This window comes from Aspergillus versicolor, assembly GCF_001890125.1.
Source record: "Aspergillus versicolor CBS 583.65 unplaced genomic scaffold ASPVEscaffold_2, whole genome shotgun sequence".
NCBI classification, from domain to species: Eukaryota; Fungi; Ascomycota; class Eurotiomycetes; order Eurotiales; family Aspergillaceae; genus Aspergillus; species Aspergillus versicolor.
The window spans coordinates 1,643,273-1,666,662 of NW_024467525.1; the positions used below are offsets into that span (position 1 = coordinate 1,643,273).

Sequence of the window (23,390 nt, forward strand, 5' to 3'; positions counted from 1 at the left end):
TGAGAAACCAGGCATCAGCCGATGAGCCGGGCAGTTACCAAGTTAGGGCTACCTCGTCTCGGGGGAATGCATAAGCAACCAGAATCAAGAATCGAACTCGAGTCCCCAATTAATCTCTACCGAGGAATTCTGAGAGCTTCGACTGCTTAAGTGATCACCCAAGACCGGCACTTATATCCACCGCGTCGCCTCCATGTCGCATCAAGTTCTTTATCTATCCGGTCTCGTTTACTAAGGCCATATCTATCTTTTGCTGGAGTATCAGTATCCCAGAAGTCTTGGTCTTCGTGGAATAATACATCTATGTAGAAATTTGGTAAGACTAGACCATAGTCGTCGAGAAGAGTAGCGGGCTAGGAGCACACGATGATACATTTTAAAGGTTCAATGGTGGAAGTTCTCAGCTCTTTATTTATCCTACTAGGTAGATCTAGAAAACTACCGATATGGCTCTTTAAACACCATGACATGCTCTATATCCCTCCCATCTACATCCTCCTCAATCCAAGCCCGAAACATCCCTCCGCAATTAAAGTCGAAAGCAACCTTGCCGCGATGCAAGCCTGATTCATCTATCGTGTCTTCGTCAAGTACCGCCTCTATTCCAATAATGCCGCCCTGCCCCTCACCTGTCTTGCCCCATCTCCTCCCTGCGGATCGTTGCAGCTCGCCATCCGCTCCCGCAACGGCCGAGATGGCTTTACTCAGGCTGACCGTCTGTTTAGAGAACCGCATCATCGCGCATGTTGTTCGAGCGGCGGCAGTGCGGAGGAAGGAATCTCCATTTCCTGTCCCAGATACGGCCGCTGCTCGTCGTTTCTTCCGGGGACGCAATGGCTTAGGCTTCCGATCAGTGAATGGCTCTCCCGGTGGCGAACGTGTACGCATGTCCGTGTCAGGCTCAGCTCCGAAAGTATCCCTAAACAGGGGAGACAGGTCGGGCATACAGTCTACAAGGGTCATATCCCAGATAGACTTCGATGAACCCGAAGTGCGAAATGGAGGCTGCGCCATTTGCGGATGATACCGCATGTCCTCAAGCTGTCCCGTGGAATTACGACCTTCAACGTCCCAGGCTTCAGCCCAAAAGCCCGCTCCGAGCGTAGGCGTGTCACCCACCCGGCCAGGAAACTTATTCGTTAACCCGCCCGTACTGGTCGCAACAGCTAAATCACCCCATTGATCGAGACAAACGCAGCCAACCGTACCTTGACTAGGGTAGCCATGTCCCAATCCCAGCCCGGGCCCAGACGTATATTCGCAATTCGGCTTGCGCAATCCCCTTTGATGCTCATCCCACCGCTTCTGCGTCCAAAACCATTCATCAGGCTTAAACTCAAGCCCCCAACCGCGGGCAAGTTCCTCCACATACGGACCAGAAAGCTGCGAATGCATACTGCCGTTGTCCTGGCCTTCATCATCACCAGGAACCGGGTTCCCATTCTCATCTTGCCCTGTGCGGACAAGGACCTCCTTCGCCAGTTGTATAGGATGCCGCACGTTCCGAACACAGATAACGCCGGCACCCCGCTTCATGGAATCGCTGTTATTCGTAACACTGTTTTCACTTCTCGCCGATGTAACCATAACCGAGGCTTCCATTTCGATTGTCCCCGCGGAGGTGAAGACGCTGCCGCGGCCGCAGTTGAAGAGTTCATCGTCTTCCATAAGCGAGACGGCGTGAACGGCTGCATCGATAGCATGCGCGCCATCTTCGAGGAGCCTTTTGGTAGAGCGAAGGTAGGAAAGCAGAGAAGAGTGGTATTTCGCGTAGAGATCTGGAGGGAGAGTGGAGCGGTGGATGGCGCCTGCACCGCCGTGGAGGATGAGCGCAGGCTTGAATGTTGGTGAAGACGTCATTGTTTGTTTGTTTGCCGAATCAGCTGGGGAGTACGCTTGGAGGGAGTCTCAAGCGTAATTGACCATTTCCGGCGTTGTTTGTTATACAAAAGTGGAGTTGGAGAAGAGGGTCGGATGCGGAACGGCCGAAGATCACGGGAAGAGCTGCGTCGAGATTGTGTCAGCGGCAAATCAATGGAACCCCCGTCCTACCAAACCCCCCAAACCACAAGACAAGTAATTTCAAGAAGTAGGCCTGAATATCGCATTAATCTTGGTATTGGCAATAGTAATGTACAAGAATTAGAAAAACATAATGTTAACATGCCCCTGGTCGCCAGTCGAGGTTCCGCGTCAGAGACTTTCTTTTCGCCTCCCTAAGAAAAAGCAACATGCAAGGCTGTAAATCCAAAAGAAATCGCCGGTGAAAACCAGTTCTTTAAGGCAATAGTTATGAGCGGAATCGCGGCTTGCTTCAAACAAAAAAGAACCTCTATACCATGCATCCTGATAGTCCTAACACCGGAGAAGAGAGATGAGATATAATATAATGTGGCAGTAACGTTTATGGGCATAGAGCTGGGCGCAAGAAATCGTAGGTCTCGAGAAGGTTGGGTAGTTCGATCGTTTAGGCAAGGGCCTTGTTGTCCTCTGATGGAGGAGCAGGAGGGAGCTAAAGACGTGAGTTGTTAGAATCACAAATATAAAAGTGACGGATGGGATGATGGAAAAAAGCATACCTCTAATTTTGTGTTGTCGGCCATCATTCTCTGGAATCCAATACCGACACCTTCAATAACAGCCAGGAAAACGGCGCACATGATGGCCGAGTTTCTAGCAGCCTTAACACCACCACGGACAGCCAAAGAACCACCAGTGAAGAAACCAGCAATGACTGAAAGAAAGGGGAAACGATTAGTTCACGGTCGCCATTGTATACGGTCGCTCCGGGGATAACATACTAGCATTGTAAGGATCCTCCTTCTTGCGAATGCCCTTAATGGCGCAGTCAAAGGTCGAGAACAAACCACCCCAGACGCCGAAGTTACCACCAAGAACGGGCGCGCGGGCCTTGATGGCTGTGATGGCACCTATCCGTCGCTCGCCGTAGGGGCTGTTTCGGAACCCTTTAACACCGTGCCATACAGCACCACCGATGGCCTATATAGTAAACATTGTTAGCTCCCGATCAAAAGACGCCAATTATGGTTCGGCTAAAGTGAAAACGTACACCCATACAGAATGCACCACCGAAGTCGCTCAGGGCAACCCAGGGGCAAGGATCTCTGGAGTGATCCATTTTATGTGCGAGAGTTATATGTGAGAGGAAGGGAGGTGAATTGGATGAAAGGAGGGCGAAGAAGCAGCTTCGTCCAGCTCGGTTGCTCGGGGTCAGAGAAACGTCACTTCAGACGCGGTAATCCGAGCGTGTCCAGAAGGAAGGGTAGGGTGGACAAAAGTCGAGGCGGTCGTAAATGTCGCAGGGTAGACACGACAATTGGGGAAGTGTTGACAGCGGGAGCGGACAGGCGATATGGCAGAGGAGGTCAAAAACTGGGGTCCGATGGAGAACGACGGTTCGTATCTTCTTTTGAAGGCTTTTTTTTTCGCCCCGGAACGTGACTTGGCAGGTCACGTGCCCGCGGACACCCGGGAAATCCCTTTGCCTCAGGCAAACTTTGCATCGGCAGTGGCCGTCATTGGACTGCGACAACCAGATTCATTGCTGTCGGGAGATGTAGGGATCTTGTTCTTTTTTTAATTGAATCCCAAGGCGATCTTGATCTATATGTTGCTTTATCTGCTACAGTAACTGACCAAATTCATCACAGCCTATCTTGCATTCATAATTCTCGCCTTCGGGGAATCCGCCTAACACAAAGCGACGCCTTAACAATATATAATTACAGCAGGTTATGCGCAACCAAACTTCAACTGATATTCACCATCTGTTGTTCCGGCCAATGCGCAATCGACATTCCTGACAAACCGTCAGATGGCAGGAACGGCATTGAAGCAGACATACATACTGTTGCGAGAAGCACATCCGGCATACGAGTGGGCGCCTGCCCTGTTCCATCCGCTGAAAACGCTCGGCGTGCGAGCCTTATCGTTGTCTTCCAGGCCCTGATCTATCCCTAAATGATAGACTTCGTAACCGCCAGTGTCTTCCCCCAGTTCTTCATAAATCACTGAAATGGCAACCTTGTTATATGGTAAGCTATCAGCTCGATTTTTTTGACTTTGCCTTTGCCGAGACGGTGTTGGATCTCGTCCAGTTGCTCAGTGAGAGCGATTGAGTCATCCAATATCGTGCCGCTCGTTTCGAATTCGCGTAAGGTCGTAAAGCCGGCATAAAATGTTACAGATTGAAATTTCATTATAAAGAACACTGTCCTTGAAACTGGTTTGTTCACTGTTGTTTCACGAATGCACCCAGGGCTTCCTTCGCGTGAAGCACTGGCCTCATTCAGCTAGGCGAACTCTATCTATATTTCATTTAAGCCTCAATGACAGCATCCCACGTGGTCGTACCTTGGATTCAGGACGGCAGATTCCAGATAAAGTTCAAGGTGTCCCCTTCATACGCTGGGAATTGTCCTCCACTGCTCATACCGAAAGGAGCCATGGAAGGGTCAAAGGGCAAGGAAAGCCAGTCGTCAGCACCTAGATCGTCAAATGATGGTACAAACCCTAATTCGGGAATTGGTTGAGCAACAGACACACCCATCGAAGGCGTATTGTCTTCTGTTTCGGAATCTTGTTGGGGCGCCAACGAGGAGCTTGTAGTATATCCATGGCTGTTTTTTGTAGCCTTGGAAGACGCGAGCAGATTCCGTCGCAAGCGTGAGACATGTGTCTCGAGCAATGCAGCATAACGGGTTGCTAGATGAATATCATCCAGAGCATTGGACTTCATTGCTTGTATGCAACGTTCAAGGATATCAAGAGACTCGCGCAACTTCGCATGGCGCGTCCCAATGCTCAATGCCTTCATCAAAAAAATAGAGGATGTTGTAGTTCGGATGAAAATACGGACTGGGGAAAATTTCAAAGCCCCAGCTTCTCCCAGTTCGCTAGCTTTCTGTAAGACCTGGCAACACCCTTCGATAACTTCTTGAATGTATTCATAATCGACCGGGTCGATATTCGTAGCACGTATTTCAATGTTGGGGTCACTATCCGCAAAAACACGCTCCACAATCGCTTGCATACCAATCGAATGGGTGTAAGCTCGGACAAAGTGATACTCAATAAAGAGATCGTTATAGAATCGTTTATCAAGCGCTGTAAAAAGTTAGTCAGAGATCAAGTTGACCATAGACCTTAAACTTACCTTCGCGGCGAAGATGCTCTTGCTCCCACTTGAGTAGGAGCGGGCGGAAGTGGTCCAGAAGGTCAATATACCGACCGCTGTGTAACTGCTGTCGGGCAAAATCCGCAGATGGGAAAAACATGTCTGTTACAGATTTTGCCAGTTTTGTGAGATCCATCCAAGAGTCCATAAATGCTAGCCATTGGTCACTGTAGTGTCTAAGATTTCTGGATGTTTGTCGGTTTAGGATTGCATGGTTTAGGCTCTGTGGCATCAGGGATACACATCCTATGCGCCACGCGAGCTGATTGATATAAACGTAGAGAAGCCTCTGGACTCGCTGCCGCCGGAGCTTAGTCTGGTCGCTAGGAATACATCCCTCATACGCCAACGACCAGCTCCCATTATTCTCATCCAACTCGTAGATTCCCAACTCGTGGGAGAGGGACAGTGCAGCTCCAAGAAGCATCCAAGACATCTGGTCAGATCTCTTCGATGGTTCAATGATGTCCTCTAGGAATCGGTTCTTTGGTAAACCATCCTCGCTCCTAGGTTGCGGAGCTTTTATAATAAGATCGGTGTCCCATCCGTCGCTTTCCGGGGGGAAATGGAGAGACCGGGGATGCCACTCGGACATCAATAAGAGAGCTTCGATGGTTCCAATCCTTCGGAGTTGAGAGTTCACAGTCCTTTCTTGTCCAAATATGAGCCGTGTAACTAGCTGCTGGCAGTGCTGCCACAGACGATGGTGAATAAAAAAGTTTCTAGACTCGCCACCTGGTCCAGGTAAAATATGATAGCGCGAAGATAGCATCAAGATAGCGCAGCACAGAACAGGATCACAAGTGATTAGTTCACGGTGATGCCGGTGGTCTGCATAGAAATAGGTCAAGATCGGCGACAATGAGGACATATTCTTGAAAAACCTAACCCGCAAAACATTAATTAGTATTGTGACCTTATTTCTTTGTAAATCTGTGCGCTTACTACTTACTGGTCAATAAGAGTGACGGCTTCCCTGGAGGTAAACCACCCCATCATTACGAATCGGCATCCTTCCCAGGTACTAAGCACCTCCTTCGATGCATTTGATAACTCCGCTGGCCGAGCCGCCGAGTGCATCTGACTGAACGGGCTCTCATGGCTTACCCCATAGGCTGAGCGACCAGGCGTATTCCCCGAACGCATGCCTTGTTCAGTCATGTCGGCATCTTGGCTATGAGCTGCTGCCTCAAATAGGATGTTGAGAGCATCATTTCCACTAGATACCACAGTACGCATCATAGAGTTATCCAGTGTAGATGCCGATTGCTGGCGGGTATGTCGACCTTCTGCAATATATGGTCTGTGTGAGGAGACGCCATTTTCAGTATACCCGTCACCGTCAGTATAGGTAGTTGAGGTCTGATCGCGTTGTCGAACTACCCGCTCCTCGTCATTAGGTCGGGCGTTGGACACTTTTCTGCGCGTGTTTGGGGTGAACGCCGTACTATCATCTTGCGACGTTTCTTTACCAAGGCCATTCGTCAATTCTGGAAGCAAGATATAACGACCTCATTATAGAACAACCTACCTCGCTTTTTCTTCCTCTCCCAGGCCCGGGATTCACTAAACACACATTGTCTCTGCTCTCTTCGGCATTTTGCACAAGGTGGCCCCATAGGCGACCCGTCGGGAAGTTCGCCCAGGTCACATTTAGCCTTTCTTTGCCGGCAGGGGATACAGGCCTTGTAGGTGCGCTGATATGTCCGCTCCGACGAGTTCCCGGGCCGCGAATGCCTCCTGGCTTCCATATCCAGGCGTCGGGATCAACCAATGACCTTAGCGAATGGGACAATCTGTATCGTAAGACCTTAGTTTCGCTTCATGCTGGTTGTAGCTAGTCCCGTGGCTGCTGTTGTTGATGTTGTACCGCGAAAATGCGTTGAGGGGGAAAGCGGGAAACAGCCGAAGATACCCGGGGAGGCCAAAATATCCGTTCCGTTGGCCGATGGCACAAGTGAACCATGAGTACTGGCTTACTTGAACCGGCACATGTAATACAACCAGATGTGCATTAAAGAGATCCGGATGGTGATAAGCTTAGTGAGCATAGTAAGAGAAACCTGGAAAAGGACAAAAAGATGGAGAAAGAACGTTCAATGTGAACAAAACAAAAAAAATTGACAAGGGTGGGATTCGAACCCACGCCAAATTAATGACGCGGAAACTTGATGAGATCAAGAGAGGGATCCGAGTTAGGAAGCCTTAACCGCGCGCCTTAGACCGCTCGGCCACCTTGCCAGATGATTGGAAGATGCAGCAAACTTTTGAATCATAGCCTGAATGATAATATCTAGGTGTTAAATCTACAATCTATGCAAAGTACTGCGAAGGAGGAGGGCATTCGTTCCGAAAATCGGAAAAGCTATGATTCTTCTCAATAAATGTCATATGTTGTCTAAATATAGCGGTTATTATATGTCATATTTGCCGGTGGATTGATTCGCAATGAGAACTCCAAGCCCGCGGCGGACATATATATAAAAGTATGGGTATACAACATTCAAACAAAATTCGATAAAGCACCATGACATGAGTTTTACAGGCCATCGCGCCCACCATTGCACTATGCTCTCCTCGCTGCAAGCCTGCAACATCAGGCCCCCATAATTGCAGTAGAGTCGCCTCGATAAGGGGCATCCACGTCATATTAGATACCTGTTTTTTTTGGCAAGGTAACCTGATAGAGACGTAGTCTAGACTCCCGCACGCTCTGCAGAAATTCCTAACTTCAAACAGTTAGCATAACCCACCCCGTCGAAGGTGGGCTGGAAATCCGGTTTCTGTTCCCCTCGTGGGGTTCCGGCGGATGTGGGTATTTAGAAGCAAATCCCGTTCGCTCTTCCAGCAGCTTCAAAAGGTCGATTCTGGAGACAACGTGGGTTTCACATGGACCTTGGAACCGTTCCGTTCAAGCGGTGTTTCGCCATTGGTGGTTTTAGGACCGAGAAGTTGGAAAAGTTGGAAGTTACAGAGCGAAGTTGGAAGCCGGGCTTGGTTGCGGTTCGTGCTGCGGGCGAAGATCTGCTGGCACTACGGCTGGCCATTGGGAGAAAACTGAAGCGTCAATTTTCGCCCGGCGGTGGACCCTGCGACTTCCTTCCAGAACACACTCGAGATACTCCAGCCTGCACTGATCGCCAGGCCAACCCCTTGCGCCTCGACACTCTCAACGCGCTGCATCTATCACGAGACGCCCTTCACGCGAGTAGAGTATTGCTGTCTTTATCGGCGGCTCGGGTCGCCGCGACCCTGGAGACAGTCAACCATGCTGTTTGCCGACTTGCCTGAAGAGCTGCTGTTGTATATCTTTGCCACCTACTTTGATCGAGACTCGCACACCTTACTTCTTATCGCAACCCTCAACAAGAGATTCCATCGCATAATAACCCCGATCTTGTACTCGCATGTTACGTTGGGCCTAGACGATGCGGACGAGTCGCGCAAGGTACTAGTTGTTCCGCCACTTACTTGTCGTCCGGATAGCTGACACTGCCTGCCTCAAGGTGCGACGGTTCATCATGTCCGTGTTCTCCAGACCCTACCTCGCCCAGTGTGTACGGTCGCTTGAACTCAACGAAATATCGTGGGTTTCGCATCAATCTTTAGCACGCCGCCGCAAGGAGCTAGTTGCGCGAATGGTGACGGGCAATGTCCTTGGCCGTCCGGACAGACTGGACACGTTCAAGCTTGTGACTGTGGTGCGGCGACTTCCGATGCTAGATAAGAACAAGCTCAAGTGGTGCACGGAGCTGCAGGAGGTCTCGCCGAGCCTGGATTCCCTTATTGCCCTTGTCTTCGTGTTTCTCCCCTCGCTGCAAAAGCTGGAGTCCAATTGGTCTCTGGACCCGGTATTTATCTGGCACCTCTTGCCTAAAGCTGATATGAAAAAGGTAGATTCGACGCCCTCGCCCCTTATTCTTAGGAATTTGACCCATCTGAAAGTCAACTCCGAATCCCCATGTGGCAACTCCTCTGAAATACTCCCCCTTTTTCAGATGCCTGCGCTGACCCACTTCTTCGCCAGCAACTGGGGGCCCATCAGGCGAGATGGCCGGGATGACGGAGTTGAGATTCAGACTGAGGATTCAGATGGCGGCAAAGAGACAACCGCGTCAGCGATCACGCACCTTGAACTCCGCCACTGCAATATTGATCTTTACAGCTTGGAAACGATCCTTAAACACTGCAGGTCGGTAAGGACGTTCATCTTCCATCGTGACTGGGACCCTCGAATTCACGTGAGGCTTTCTGGACTTTCCATCACCAGGGCACTCCGCCCGCACTTGGAAACACTGGAAAACATTATGCTTTCCTTCGAGCCTGGAATTTATATCCACCAGGAAGGGGAGATACATCCGTTGGACTTTTCTCAATTCCCTGTACTCACGAACCTTTACATTGCTGCTGGGTATCTCATACACGATCCAGAGGATTTTGACTATGACGAATTTTCAAAAACCTCCGATCTGGAGAACCAAGAAGAACCAGGAATCAATAACCACCTTGATGATCGGCTGCCGGCGTCGCTCGAAGTATTACGCATTACAGGATTTAGCACACCAGAACAGACGCAATTTCTAATTGATAACTGTTGCCAAATGCTTCAACGTCGTTCTCGGATCCCACGACTGCGAGAGCTTTCTATCGAGGCTCCATTCGACGATCCCGATGTTAATTTTGACACGATTAATTTACAACAGGAAGCACGCCGTGCGGACGTACGGTTCCGCAAGATCAACACCATGGACTATTCTAACGATGAATATGAGATGCTCCCCCTACCAGGATGTGATTGGGGCATGAATGGCGAGTTTAAGTGGAGCGCGAAGCTTGTTTGACGATGAACTAGACGAAGTTACTGGAAGGATTGATTTAATGAGGCGGGCGTGACAGCCTGACACTACAAGTTTCATGCTGGGAAGGATTATGATTTGGCGTTTTTGTGTGCGATACGAAGTCATGACCATGAATGTGCACGGCAGAATGATCTCAACTAGGGATACTATATGGAACTCGGCTGATGCAGTGACCAATGGCTGGAAGTCATTGTAGTGCATCCAAAAAAGCGGATGCAGGATTCAAACTTCTCACAAAAAGCCTAGGATAGCTTGCTGCTCTGGACACCCAATCTTGGAATCATCACAGCCAAACTCTTAGCCCGGCGGCAAAGGTGAGTTTAGCTGGTTCGACATTCTTAACCCTGGGGATGAACGAACAGGCGAGCGTATGAGTGTGCCGCCAATTTTTCTTCTAGTTGACCCGGGGTGTAGCGATTACTCCATCGTGAAGGGCATTCACAATGACAGGCTCATCCAAGACATCAGAAGGCAAGTGTTCGCCCGACCCCCTTCCCATGTCCCATCAAAGAATTGGCCTTCAGCACTGCATGTGCCATCCCAAGAGCATATCTAGCCCGCTCTTCAGCATGCTGCATACCAATAAAGTAAGGGGCAACGGCACCCAAGGACGGGTACCCACCTACCCGACGCACCGGAGCGGGTGGCTTCGAAGCAGGCATCTCGAACTGTGAGGGCCCGAGAGTCGTACACAAAGGGAAATCTACCGGCTTGGCCACTGTCAAATCAACGACTGACCAGAAGGAAACTTCCTGCACGCCAAAAGGTGTTGTTTTGTAGTTTGATATCTATCCTACACAGTAGTATACCGTCATTCCATCGGGATTGATGATTAATATTTGAGAATCTCATAAAGGCCCTGTTTTATCCACCCCCTCAATCACTCCACCTACAATCCACTAGTTTCACATATCAATCGGGGTTGAATTCGGTTAGACTGCCCTTTGTCATTGTAGTTCGGAAAAGCGCGGGAATTTGCGCGCGTTGTTGCGGATGTTGAACCCGCGGAAGTCATTCCGCAACCCCTCATCCTCCATTGTCCAGCATTCTAGTCCAACAGACCGGGGCAATCAGGAAATTGTTGTTGAGCATGGCCTTTATTAGGGGAAGAAATTACCGGCTAATACTTAAGAATCTACATTGACGAGCGGCTAGCCTGTAGTACCCCGGGTGCTTCTAGGAAGAAGTGCATGGACGCTGTGCACACCCCGCCACTTCTCTTAATAGCTCTCTAACCTAGACAATATACACCAAATAACTACACCTCGCAACCCATCCAACAAATCTTTCCTTCTTCCTCTTACAAAGATCCTCAGCGAAGACCGACAAAATGTCCACACCATCAAACCCCAAAGTAACCCTCTACACCTACTTCCGCTCCTCCTGCTCCGCACGCCTCCGCATCGCCCTCGCCCTCAAATCCATCCCATACACCTCGATCCCAATCAACCTACTCAAGGGAGAACAATCCAGCCCCCAGAACACAACGGTGAACCCCTCCGCCACGGTTCCAACCCTCATAATCGAACAACCCAACCAGCCGGCAACCACAATAACCCAATCCCTCGCCGCCCTCGAATACCTCGACGAAGCCTTCCCCAACACCCCCCAACTCCTCCCACCACCCTCCAACCCCACCCTCCGAGCCCTCGTCCGCACCCTCTCCTCAATAATCTCCTGCGACATCCAACCCGTGACAAACCTCCGCATCCTGAAACGCGTGGCCCCATTCGGCGTCGACCGCGCCGCGTGGTCCAAGGATCTAATCGAGGACGGGTTCGCAGCTTACGAGGCTCTTGCGTCGCAATCTGCTGGGAAATTTAGCGTTGGGGATGCTATCACATTGGCGGACTTGTGTCTGATCCCTGCGGTTTGGGGTGCGGAGCGCGCCGGGGTGGATTTGGCGAGGTTTCCTACTATTAAGCGTGTTGCGGAGGCGTTGGAGAGGGAGGATTCTGTTCGGGAGGGGCATTGGACGACGCAGGCGGATACGCCGGAGGAGTTTAGGACTTAGGTAGATATATGGTACCTACCTTATAGGTAGGAAGATGCCTGTCTAGGTTAAGAGGCTTAGTTTGGGTGTATGAGAGTGCTATTGTTCAAGTTCCAAAGTCTTTTGTCACTATACTTAACAAAGGCTGGTCTATCACGCGGCAAGACGCAGTAGTTAAGGCCAGTTGAGTTTAATTAAGCAGTTCATTTATGACAACAAAAGAGAAGGCTTGGGGAGAAACGACAAAAAAAAAAACAAAAAATACAAAAAATGGTCCCAGAGGGGGTCGAACCCTCGACTTTCGCGTTATTAGCACGACACTCTAACCGACTGAGTTATGGAACCAATTGATGGAAAATTGGGCGCTAATTAACATACACAGGCTCTCAGTATTTCTCGCATTTACTATAGTCTTAGTCTTGTAAGAATGAACTGAGTCGGATCCAATGTTGTAGATAAATGCCGACCTTTTTCTCACCACACCGATGTGTAGGCCCTCTAGATAAGAGGTGACATCGCATTAGGTAGCTAGCATTGGTCCAACACCTTCTGGCCCATTTAATGGCGATAGCTAGTCTATGGAGTCTACTAGTATTTGCAAAAGGAATAGGTCATGTGGTATGTTCAAGCGGATCAGGCGTGTGCAGCAAATGTATCCAGTCTTTTAATTCCTCAATATTTGTATATAAATTCATAGCCCAGTGAAATAAGTCATATCGCGTAATATCCCACTTTAAAGGTTGAGCTTCACAGGGGGGAGGATAGTGCCCACACAGTCGCCAAACCCTACATAGTTTCCTTCCGTCCCGGCCTTACCACGAAGAACCACGGTATCACCATCCTCTAAGAAGAAGCGCTCAGAGCCATCCGCAAGCTTGATCGGAGTCTTCCCGTTTGTCTGCTCGAGGAAACTACCCTCTGTTTGCTTGTCCTTGCCAGAAATAGTACCGCTACCCAGAAGATCACCCGTGTTCAAGTTGCAGCCCGTAATGGTATGGTGGGCGAGCATCTGAGGGAAAGAGTATAGGAGGTTCTTAGCATTGCTGTGGGAGATCACAGTAGCTTTGCCGCCAGCGTTGGTGACTTCAACCTCGAGTGGGATATCGTAGGCATTTTCAGCGCGCTTTTCGCGCAGGTACGGCAGGAGGGATTCCCGGTTTCCGGGTTCCAAACCAGAGGCGCGGAAGGGTTCGAGAGCGTCGATAAGGACGACCCACGGAGTAATTGTGGTGCCAAAGTTCTTCGCATTGAATGGGCCTAGTGGAACATATTCCCAAGCCTGAATGTCACGCGCGGACCAGTCGTTCATGAGAACCACTCCAAAGATGTGGTCTTCAGCATTGTCGATGTGAACGGGGTGTCCCAATTCGTTGGGGGTTGATACAAAGAATGCCATTTCGAGCTCGATATCTAGCTTTTTGCAGGGGGAGAAGGTAGGAACCTTGGGAGTCGCGGCTGGGTTGGTTAGGATCTGTCCCTGGGGACGGTGGAGAGGGGTGCCAGAGGTGACCACAGACGAGGCACGGCCGTGGTAAGCAACTGGGAGATGTGTGTAGTTTGGCTGCAGAGCATTGTCCGGTCCACGGAAAAGAACTCCAATGTTATAGGCGTGGTTGAGACCGGCGTAGAAGTCTGTGTAATCGCCAATTTGCATGGGAACGTGGTTGGTCACCTCCGACAGCGGTAGGAGGGCTTCCTTCTGAAGGGACGCATTGTCTTTGAGAACCTGGGGAAATGGTGTCTCTGTGCTGAAGACCTTCTGAATGTATTCGCGGACCTGTCGGTGCACTGGCCGACCGAGAGCTGCGAATGCGTTCAGAGTAGGCTGGTTGAAGACATTCAGATGCGACTGGATGGCGGGAAGTTGAGAGAAACCGCCGGACGCGGCGAACGCGCTCAGGTTCAATGCATACTCTCCAACTGCGACTGCAGGAACTCGCGATGAGATCTTGGACGATGAAATGATACCGAATGGGATGTTTGCCAGCGAGAAGGGCGAGTTTTTGGGGATTTGTAGCCAGGAAGCCATTGTGACGGAAAACAGCGGAGAGGCAGGATAGCGGGGATAGAGAGGAGAGAGAAGAGCAAAGAGCAAAGATACAGAACGAGGAGAAATAGGAATTAAAATGCCGTTGACAGGAGGAACTGTGGAGGGACAGCAACAGGAAGCATTCCGCCGGGGGGAAGAGAGCGGAAAGCGGCCGCTGCCGCTTATTCCCGGCTGTTGGCAACACTCCCAATTTCCGCGGTCCCCCTCATGCGTCTCGCCTGCCTCGATGATGTGATACGTACAGACGCGGATTCCGGCATTTCCAAGCCGATGCAGGTGGACTGATTCTGGACCTGTGCAGCTCTGTGGTCTCGCGTGTCTTGGGTATATAGGCTGCCTCCTCACTCTATCCCCACTACGTACTTTGGATACCCAAAATCACAGTACATACCAGCCAACATGCCGGTCACCAACTTCGCCTACAAAGACCCCTACTCGTACCAGAATGGATTCGATTCCTACCACGAGTATGTTTATGAAGAGGACTAACCTTCGGGTAGCGCTAACGTATGTAGATCGGAAGCCATTGAGGGAGCCCTTCCCATAGGCCACAATTCTCCCCAGAAAGCCCCTTACGGCCTCTACGCAGAAAAGCTATCCGGAACTGCCTTCACTGCCCCACGACGTGAGAACAAACAAACCTGGGTTTATCGTATCCTTCCCGCTGCGGCACACGAGAACTTTGCCGAAGAGGAAGCAAGCTCCTACCACACACTCACAGACGCAAAAAAGCTCCACCACATTCCCAATCAGCTTCGCTGGAACCCATTCGATCTGGATGAAACCGTCGACTGGGTTCATGGACTGCACCTCGTGGCTGGCTCCGGGGACCCCACAGTAAAACAGGGTCTAGGAATTTTGCTGTATGCAGCGGGTAAGAGCATGGAGAAGGAAGCTTTCTATTCTGCGGATGGAGACTTCCTTATCGTCGCCCAACATGGTGTGCTGGACATTCAAACTGAGCTTGGTCGCTTGGTGGTTCGTCCGAATGAGATATGTGTAATTCCTCGTGGAGTTAGGTTTGTACAACCTTGGGCTTGTCTATGAACGAGCATGAGATTAACGAAATTCAGATACCGTGTTACCCTACCCGATGGCCCCGTGAGAGGCTACATCTGCGAGCTTTACCAGGGTCACTATGAACTCCCCGAGCTAGGACCCATTGGATCCAACGGTCTTGCCAACGCGCGAGATTTCCAAGCACCAGTGGCCTCCTTTGACGACGAGGAAGGACCATCGGAATACCGACTATACAGCAAGTTCAACAACCACCTCTACTCTGCCCGCCAGGACCACACACCCTTCGACATCGTCGCCTGGCATGGCAACTACTACCCCTACAAATACGACCTGGGCCGTTTCAACACCATCGGGTCCGTTTCATTCGACCACCCCGATCCATCAATTTACACCGTGCTCACAGGTCCTTCAGACCATGTGGGTACAGCCATTGCAGACTTTGTCATTTTCCCACCACGATGGCTCGTTGCGGAGAAAACCTTCCGTCCGCCGTGGTACCACCGGAACACAATGTCTGAGTTTATGGGCCTGATTACCGGGAATTATGATGCGAAGACGGGTGGTGGCTTCCAACCGGCTGGTGCAAGCTTGCACAATATCATGAGTGCTCATGGGCCAGACTCAGATGCTTTCGAGGGAGCAAGCAATGCCGAGTTGAAGCCAGCGAAGGTTGGAGATGGAAGCATGGCGTTTATGTTTGAAAGGTGAGTGCTTATCCTCTGATGTAACGAAGTTCGCTAACCGTTACGTAGTTCTCTCATGGTTGGGGTATCGGAATGGGGTCTGAAGACATGCCAGAAGGTGCAGGAGGAGTATAACGAGCACAGCTGGCGTCCATTGAAGAGACACTTCAAGGACCCCAGGAAGGCATAGGATTCAATTGGTGTCTATAATTCATCCCTCATTTTTTTCAAAATTGTCTTAGTATATACCAACCTGTATAAATCTGGTATCGGAATATGTCGATAAAATAAGGGCCTCCATGGACTATGACCCCAGTATTTCTACCCGAATAAGCCTGCGAGCGGAATTCAACCGCGACCCACCCGTATTACTCTCAAGCAATAAGATATATCATTAACAGAATCAAAGTATATGAATTGTAAGCTATATCATTACCCATTAATATTCACATAGCATATCTAAACCACCCCCCCCTCAATCTCCTTCGTCATGGCCTCCTTCACAATAGCTCCACACATCTTCGCATACGGATTCGTCTGCACAGCCATCTGCTGCGCAACTTTATTGCCATAGCGCCCGCCAAAGAAGAAATCTCGACTTGCCATCTCCTCCAGCCCCTCGGGCCCTAGCTCCCTCAGTCTCTCCGGGATAGCCTCGACATCAGTTGCATTCTTGCTCTTGAGCTGTCGGGATATTTTTAGGAGCAGGTAGGCGCGGTGGGTGTGAGAGTCTGCAAGAAGTCGCGCTTGGGATGGGGAGACTGGGTCTGCGGGTGATTTGGGTGTTGAGAGGGTGATTGCCTGGCCTAGGTCTGAGAGGAGGGTGGAGAGGTATGGGGTCGCGGAGGGCGTGAAGAAGTCTGAAGTTGTGTTCTCGCTTTCGGTTCCTGGAGAGAGCTTTTGCTGTTCCGGCTCAATTAACATTCGTAGTGTTTGAGCTCGGTTTGCGTAGGCAGAGGGATATGTTGGGTGCTGGGTGATGAGTGCGTCGAAGGCATTGATCGCTGACTGTAGGGTTTCTGGTGTTGGCTGTGTCGTTGATGCTAGCGGGGTGATGATTTCTTTCTCGCGGGCTTGGAGGAAAGAGTGCTCTTTGGCGGAGATATTCAGATGTGATGGGAGTTGGGGGAGGGTCGGGTCGATGGTGACGCCTGAGGAGGGAGAAGATTCCGCATCGAAGAGGGCCTGGAGGACGGCCGAGTCGTTGGTTGTGAGGGAGGGTTTGGTTGCGCTGATTGATGCTGCGGCAGACATTGTGTAGAGGCTTGCTTTAGATTCTGATTGTCGAGCTGAGATGGATGTCGAGTTGGTGATATCTCTCACTGTCTTTGTCATCGTCACTGCCTTTGTCTGGTGCGGATAATTGACGGGCACCACCGGATGTTTTGAAATAGCCGACACCATCCGGACCCCAACATCCGCCTCCATCCGTCTCCATCCTCACCCGGATATTTTGGTCTTTATGTTTCGCCGTCAAAGAACAGGATGAATAATGCCTTGAAGCTAATATGTCATGGGATGGGGGACTGAGTGTAATTATCCATAATATACTTTATAGGTGGCACGGTAGATTTATAACGCGGTTCCTCCCAGTCCCTGACTTGATATCATCCATCAATTATCAACCATCAAACTGCCACCATCAGCCATACTTTGGATACTTCAGATACATACTCGACTAGACGCAAATATGGCTCCTTCAGCAATCTCCGAACCTCCCTCATCTACCAGCCTACCCTCCTCCATCGCCAGCTACCGCGGCTATGACCACGTCCACTGGTACGTCGGCAACGCCAAACAAGCAGCCTCATACTACATCACCCGCATGGGCTTCAAGCGAATCGCCTACCGCGGCCTCGAGACCAATTCGCGCGCCATCTGCTCCCACGTCGTCCGCAACGGAACCATCACCTTCGTCCTAACCTCGCCCCTTCGCTCCCTAGACCAGATTGAGCGCTTCTCACCAGAAGAGCAAGAGCAGCTAAGAGAGATCCACAACCATCTCGAGCAGCACGGCGACGGCGTAAAAGATGTTGCCTTTGAAGTTGACTCCGTCGATGCTGTATACGGTGCTGCTGTAGCCAACGGTGCCAAGGCTGTGAAGGACCCTAAGACGCTGGAAGATGAGAATGGCCGGGTGACTATGGCGACGATCCAGACTTATGGACAGACAACGCATACTCTGATTGAACGGAGTTCATACCGGGGTGTCTTCCTGCCCGGATACCGAGTTGAGTCTGGTGCTGAGGACCCCATTTCTGCTATGCTGCCGGGTGTGCGGTTGAACCGCATCGACCACTGCGTTGGCAACCAGGACTGGGATGAGATGGATAAGATTTGCCAATAGTATGTCCTCCTTCAAAAGTTATTAAACAGAGACTAACGAGCGCAGCTATGAGAAAGCCCTCGGATTCCACCGCTTCTGGTCTGTCGATGACAAGGACATCTGCACGTACGTTGCCCTAACTTCTATAAGCTATTTAGAATGCTAACCCCGACAGCGAGTTCTCCGCCCTGAAGAGTATCGTCATGTCGTCACCCAACGAAGTCGTCAAAATGCCCATTAACGAGCCCGCAAAGGGCAAGAAGCAATCCCAGATCGAGGAATACGTAGACTTCTACAACGGCGCTGGTGTGCAGCACATTGCGCTCCTCACAGACGACATCATCCGCGACATCACAAACCTCAAGGCGCGCGGTGTCGAGTTCATCAAGGTCCCGGATACTTACTACGAGGACATCAAGATCCGGCTGAAGAAGGCTGGGCTCAAGCTGCATGAAGACTTTGAGACTATCCGCGCTCTAGACATTCTCATTGACTTTGATGAGAACGGGTACCTGCTGCAACTATTCACCAAGGTATGTGGACCCTATTTGATTCTAATCCAGTTTCACTAGTGGATGTAAGCTGATGGATTGTAGCACCTCATGGACCGTCCAACGGTTTTCATTGAGATTATCCAGCGTCACAACTTCTCTGGGTTCGGTGCTGGGAATTTCAAGTCGTTGTTTGAGGCTATTGAGAGAGAGCAAGAGCTTCGTGGGAATCTTGTCTAATGAACTGTTTCCTAATATCCTTATGATTGTTGCATAGCATGTTTTTATTTTTAAAATTAATGAGGCATCTCTATTAATAAAGCTGTAACTGTAAAACGAAACTTCCAGAGTAAATAATAAAATAATAAACACTGCTGTAGCGAATAAAAATAAGAAACATAATAGCCCTAACTGACACCGACCATGGCCCACCAGTACTCGAGCAAGAAACTTCAGACAACCCTCCCAAAAACACAAAAAGCCAGAAAGAAAGAACCCATCGCTCCTTAGTAGGTAGCATAAACATTCCTACCGTCACCACAAAACACCTGGTCCGTAAACCCGAGACAATAATTCTCATCTTCGACGGTCAAGAACCTCCCAAAGTACTCAATCTCCGCCGCATTATATCTCCTCTCAAGACCCGAATGCTCAAGCGCCATCAGGATATCATCCTCACAAACCAGCCAGTGCGCACCCAACATGCGCAAGAATCTCAGAATGAAATAGTTGTTCGGCCCGGGGGGAGTCTTCCAAAAGATCTTGTCGAACAGCGGCAGGTGTTCCCTGTGCAGTGTCCCACATGGGATCAAGAGCTCGTAGGCACCGCTGTTGTTGTTGGCGTCGAGAGAATGCAAAGGCTTGTCGATGCGGAAGTGCTTTCTGTATTCTTTGCCGAAGCCGTCCTTGGGTCCTGACTCGATGGTGTATGCTCGACAGACAGTGGGGGTTTCGGTCTCTGGGATGGCACCGACGTCGAATCTGTGTAAGAGGACGGTCCATTCTGTGCAGTTTTGGCCTGGGATCTCCCTGGATATACCGAGGGAGATTCCGAAGAGGACGGGCTCTGGCCAGGGAGGCAGAATAGGGTCGTGATCCTCGGTTGTGTAGGGGTTGGTTTCCGGTGGATAATCTGGTTCATAATCGTAGAGCTCTGTAGAATGGGCGAGGGGGGAGGGTTCCTTGTAAGGCTCTGTGGTGTTTGGAGGCGTAGAATGGACTATGAAAGGGGCATTACCAGGGTTCTCGGACGACATATTGGTAGTATATCGTGCTTTTAGCTTTTGAGACTCTTGTTAACCCGTTCTGTTGTTTCAGGATCTGGTGTGGTGGCGCCTTGGTTTGTTATGAGACAGCTGGTGCCATATTTATACACCTCCTTCTACTGCTGTGAATGAAGATATTGAATCTTCTTCACAGTTGGTAATTTATGGGATGCACAGCTCACTTGAGAGTCAATGTTTATGCCCACGAGGAGGAGCCGAATCGATTTGCAGTACAGAAATCACAGATCTGCTGCTTCACTACTTCACTGTCTCTAATTCACTTGCCTCACTTGCTACTTTTGATAGTGAGGAGTGAACTATGGTAGGATTTCATGGTGGACGCTTTTCATTTCCGCTCTGATCTAGAACTACAGTGCGTATGAGATGACTAGACTCCCCATGGCCGTTTCAGTTACTTCTTCTTCGACGAGCTCGCGCCCCCAGGCGTTGTCCCTCCGCGCCGTTTATATTTCCGCGGGTCTAATACTATATCAGCACCTCCATACCGAAACGATAAGAACTCAGGGTACATACCTTTCCTACTCATCAGGGCTCTATTTCTCGTCCCCTTCCCTCCTTCCCAGAATCCACTTCCTGCTTTCCCGACAAGGTACGCCCGACAGATCCCGCAGTTTTCGGGGCGGTAGATTTGCTCGCGAGAGCAGAAACCACTATAACCGTTAGATAAGCTAGAATATATGTTCGTTGGACGCTTACCATATCATGCGGTTAGCGTGTTCATTTGGATGATCCGTGGCTGCATCGTGGCATCTAGTAGTCTTGGTTAGTTTTGTGGGCCATTCAAATCTGCATGGTGATACATACTTGTCGCAGGGAAATACTTTAGCACAGCAGCCGAATCTGTTGGGTGTGAGTAAGATTTTGCATGGTAGATAGGGGAAAGGCAGGTACCTAAACCAGCGGTAGCTTTTGCTATAGTGCATGCACCGGCCGCGACGGGGTAGTTCCTGGCCTGCTACGATACCAAGGGTTTCCTTTGGCTATAGACCGTCAGCTTTATAATTCCGGAATATATTAATAGACGCACCTTCTTCCTTGATGGGGCACGTTCGCGAGATGTGACTGCAAATATTAGTACTTGAACATTAACTTTGTTTCGAAGACGAGAACTCACACGCTGCAGATCCTACTCTGAGGAATTTCACCTCGGGAAGTTTGAAAACTGCGACAGTCAGTTACCGATATCTGCTGGAATATAACATGCATACCCATTTTACGATGGCATTGCCGGCAGTTGGCCATGGCGCTTTCTGCGCGAACTGCGACTATTCCTGGTCCGGGGAAAGGGGTTGAACACTCTGCGCATGTTGGGATGAACCCACTGATCGGGTATAAGCATAATCTAAAACAAGAAACCAAGGTTACATACCTAGGGAGAAGATCCACAACTGTACAGCCGTCCAGGTCCAGATATCCCGCTCGCGTAGAGTTTTGATGTATCAGCAACCGACGGAACCCTGGAAGGATGAGTAAAAGATATAGTAGTAACAGGAGGACTTCCTACCGATACTCATTGAGTTTGAGCATTTCTTGCAGACCTCCACTTTCGGAGACAACGTGTCACTGCTGTCTTTGGTCTGGGGTATATTTCTCACATCCAACTGTTCTTTGCATCGGTCACACTTGATCGTAATATAGAGACCAACTAGTTCAAGAAGTTCGATTCCATAAAGTTCCAGGTATGGGAAAGATAGAGCAACGCCGTACTCAGTTGTTGGTTCTGGTATAAGTGGTACTGGCGCACCACCGTCCTCTTCGTCGTCTGAATAGTCGTCATCAGTCGTAGAAATATCGGTCTCATCGCTACCACTTGTTCCATCACCGACAGTCCATTCCGGAGGTCGCTGGATAACGTGGAGGTGAGGTTTGTCTTCGTCTATGATTGAATGATCCACATTTTCCGTAGACTGTGGTTCTTCTGGAATTGCAAGTTCAGGCTCGGGCTGCTGGGGCTCGGTGTCCTTGACGACTGTCTTCGCAAAGTTATGAATATTGCTGGCTAGATAATTGACTTGCGACACCAGATTTAGTTGAGAATGGTCCTGGATCCATTGGGAGAAACCAATTTCAACGGAATGCACCTCGGTCCCCCGAACTCCTTGTAGCTCCACGGAGCTAGGCTCGAGGGGATATAGTGCAGGTACTGAAAGCCTGACTGTTTTGACTGCCCGGAGTGTAACTGGGAGCCGGTCGACCTTTGTAGGCTGGATAGGTATGATGAACGAAGAGCTATCTCTCGCTTTCTGGAACAGTGGCAATCTTCCAAGGCGAGCTTCAAGCTGTTTTGTTTCGGCTGCCCTCCGCTTCTCTGCCTGGGCCCTCTCTTCAGCCGTATGAACTGGACGGGACTCCACCACTGGTGGGGGAATCACTCTCTTAGGTTGAGGCTCCTGTTTCAAGGACAGTGAACTCAAATCGTCCACCAAGGGCTCGCTAACAGACTCTTCCTTCCTGGCGTTCTGCACAAACTTGAGAGTTGGTCCACGCTCGGTGGTAGTAAGGAGTCGCTCTAGGTGTCGGTCCAATGTATTGACCCAGTTGAGAAGGGTTCCACGCCCGCCCATTCTCACCGAACTATCAACGATATCGTCAAATCCCCTGGACACATTTTCCTGGAATGCAGCTCCAATTTCCGGGTTAGCCACTTTCAGGACTGGCCGTCCCCGCCCGGGATACGTCGAGGGTACGTATAGAGCACAATCTAAGCGGTCCAGGTCGAAAGGAAAGTCTGGATCTGAAGGAGCTAGCCCGAAGGATAATGTGATCCCCGACTCATCAGCGCTCTCTGTAGGGCGAAAGCGCCGCCGGAGCTGGTTGAGCTGAAATTCCCTCGGATTTGAACTCTCCGTCCGAGAAATTGGACGCTGGCCAGCACTGTTGCCGGCATTAGGGGTGGAAGTTATCGGGCCAGCCATTGTTGTCGTACCGAGTTTAGCGGGGAAGATCTGTATAGGCGGCTCTATGCGCAACAATGCACTCGGATTGGATTGATTAAGTAAGACAATATGAACAAGAGCTTCTGGCACTAAACATGGCTCTCCAGCCACGAAACTACATATAGACAGGCCTCGGAAGGCGACCGAGCAATGAGTCAAGGTGAGTCAGTGAGGTCCAGTGCAGTGTGACTCTTTCTGTGGCGTTCTTGGTGGTTCTGCACTAAGCCTCTTTCGGAATACGAGATCTCAGGCTATACTGCCTCAGGCATACAACAGTGCCTAGGCTATACTGCCTCAGGCATGAATCTCTTCGTTTGTCTTCCAGTTCACTTTGTCTGCTTCTTTACCCTCCCGTCCATGAATCCATCTCTGTCATCCAAGTCATCCAATGTAGACAGCAATGGCATATTCCAACAGCTCTATCTATTGGAAAAGGGAGACACATGATGGGTTACTCCTGACGAAGACGACGAAATGCCCTAATGTGTGCCTTGTGTCCAAGAGAGTATAGGTCTCTGTCCAGTTTCTTCGAGTCGCGCTCCGGAATGT

The 23,390-nt window shown here is 50.2% G+C and overlaps 12 protein-coding genes and 2 non-coding genes across 14 annotated transcripts; 4 read left to right on the forward strand and 10 right to left on the reverse strand.

The window, feature by feature from the left end:
• Nucleotides 1–392: 392 nt before the first annotated feature.
• Nucleotides 393–2,045, reverse strand: ASPVEDRAFT_37835 (isoaspartyl peptidase/L-asparaginase). Its single transcript, XM_040811581.1, has one exon. It carries the CDS (start codon nt 1,858–1,860, stop codon nt 439–441), a length of 1,422 nt encoding a protein of 473 aa, XP_040664161.1. The 5' UTR covers nt 1,861–2,045; the 3' UTR covers nt 393–438.
• Nucleotides 2,046–2,534: 489 nt separating this feature from the next.
• Nucleotides 2,535–3,139, reverse strand: ASPVEDRAFT_124285 (protein transporter TIM17; the record flags this gene model as incomplete). Its single annotated transcript, XM_040806164.1, has 3 exons — nt 2,535–2,734; nt 2,802–3,000; nt 3,071–3,139. The coding sequence occupies 3 exons, from the start codon at nt 3,137–3,139 to the stop codon at nt 2,535–2,537; spliced, it is 468 nt and encodes a 155-aa protein (XP_040664162.1).
• A 1,242-nt stretch (nt 3,140–4,381) lies between these two features.
• On the reverse strand, nt 4,382–6,948 carry ASPVEDRAFT_80054 (putative C6 transcription factor; the record flags this gene model as incomplete). Its single annotated transcript, XM_040816805.1, has 4 exons — nt 4,382–5,127; nt 5,177–6,081; nt 6,150–6,663; nt 6,729–6,948. The coding sequence occupies 4 exons, from the start codon at nt 6,946–6,948 to the stop codon at nt 4,382–4,384; spliced, it is 2,385 nt and encodes a 794-aa protein (XP_040664163.1).
• A 370-nt stretch (nt 6,949–7,318) lies between these two features.
• Nucleotides 7,319–7,438, reverse strand: ASPVEDRAFT_t43. The gene has a single exon. It is a non-coding gene; the product is annotated as a tRNA-Leu (tRNA).
• A 132-nt stretch (nt 7,439–7,570) lies between these two features.
• On the reverse strand, nt 7,571–7,966 carry ASPVEDRAFT_457111 (uncharacterized protein). Its single transcript, XM_040813370.1, has one exon. It carries the CDS (start codon nt 7,844–7,846, stop codon nt 7,619–7,621), a length of 228 nt encoding a protein of 75 aa, XP_040664164.1. The 5' UTR covers nt 7,847–7,966; the 3' UTR covers nt 7,571–7,618.
• Nucleotides 7,967–8,465: 499 nt separating this feature from the next.
• Nucleotides 8,466–10,038, forward strand: ASPVEDRAFT_80055 (uncharacterized protein; the record flags this gene model as incomplete). Its single annotated transcript, XM_040816806.1, has 2 exons — nt 8,466–8,645; nt 8,704–10,038. The coding sequence occupies 2 exons, from the start codon at nt 8,466–8,468 to the stop codon at nt 10,036–10,038; spliced, it is 1,515 nt and encodes a 504-aa protein (XP_040664165.1).
• A 1,078-nt stretch (nt 10,039–11,116) lies between these two features.
• On the forward strand, nt 11,117–12,381 carry maiA (maleylacetoacetate isomerase MaiA). Its single transcript, XM_040811582.1, has one exon. The coding sequence runs from the start codon at nt 11,387–11,389 to the stop codon at nt 12,068–12,070; it is 684 nt and encodes a 227-aa protein (XP_040664166.1). The 5' UTR covers nt 11,117–11,386; the 3' UTR covers nt 12,071–12,381.
• On the reverse strand, nt 12,321–12,394 carry ASPVEDRAFT_t42. Its single transcript has one exon. It is a non-coding gene; the product is annotated as a tRNA-Ile (tRNA).
• A 231-nt stretch (nt 12,395–12,625) lies between these two features.
• On the reverse strand, nt 12,626–14,183 carry fahA (fumarylacetoacetate hydrolase FahA). Its single transcript, XM_040811583.1, has one exon. It carries the CDS (start codon nt 14,076–14,078, stop codon nt 12,783–12,785), a length of 1,296 nt encoding a protein of 431 aa, XP_040664167.1. The 5' UTR covers nt 14,079–14,183; the 3' UTR covers nt 12,626–12,782.
• A 315-nt stretch (nt 14,184–14,498) lies between these two features.
• On the forward strand, nt 14,499–15,992 carry hmgA (putative homogentisate 1,2-dioxygenase (HmgA); the record flags this gene model as incomplete). Its single annotated transcript, XM_040806252.1, has 4 exons — nt 14,499–14,566; nt 14,615–15,118; nt 15,173–15,823; nt 15,872–15,992. 4 exons carry the CDS (start codon nt 14,499–14,501, stop codon nt 15,990–15,992), a joined length of 1,344 nt encoding a protein of 447 aa, XP_040664168.1.
• A 166-nt stretch (nt 15,993–16,158) lies between these two features.
• On the reverse strand, nt 16,159–17,298 carry hmgX. Its single transcript, XM_040811585.1, has one exon. The coding sequence runs from the start codon at nt 17,228–17,230 to the stop codon at nt 16,262–16,264; it is 969 nt and encodes a 322-aa protein (XP_040664169.1). The 5' UTR covers nt 17,231–17,298; the 3' UTR covers nt 16,159–16,261.
• Nucleotides 17,299–17,421: 123 nt separating this feature from the next.
• On the forward strand, nt 17,422–18,967 carry ASPVEDRAFT_37843 (4-hydroxyphenylpyruvate dioxygenase family protein). The gene is made up of 4 exons (XM_040811586.1): nt 17,422–18,148; nt 18,195–18,254; nt 18,304–18,661; nt 18,725–18,967. Exons 1-4 carry the CDS (start codon nt 17,493–17,495, stop codon nt 18,857–18,859), a joined length of 1,209 nt encoding a protein of 402 aa, XP_040664170.1. The 5' UTR covers nt 17,422–17,492; the 3' UTR covers nt 18,860–18,967.
• Nucleotides 18,842–20,072, reverse strand: ASPVEDRAFT_457544 (uncharacterized protein). Its single transcript, XM_040813381.1, has one exon. The coding sequence runs from the start codon at nt 19,873–19,875 to the stop codon at nt 19,126–19,128; it is 750 nt and encodes a 249-aa protein (XP_040664171.1). The 5' UTR covers nt 19,876–20,072; the 3' UTR covers nt 18,842–19,125.
• A 224-nt stretch (nt 20,073–20,296) lies between these two features.
• On the reverse strand, nt 20,297–22,820 carry ASPVEDRAFT_123925 (uncharacterized protein; the record flags this gene model as incomplete). The annotated part of the gene is made up of 10 exons (XM_040806137.1): nt 20,297–20,370; nt 20,419–20,555; nt 20,602–20,655; nt 20,710–20,745; nt 20,797–20,885; nt 20,933–20,967; nt 21,020–21,067; nt 21,114–21,226; nt 21,275–21,362; nt 21,410–22,820. 10 exons carry the CDS (start codon nt 22,818–22,820, stop codon nt 20,297–20,299), a joined length of 2,085 nt encoding a protein of 694 aa, XP_040664172.1.
• Nucleotides 22,821–23,390: the final 570 nt, after the last annotated feature.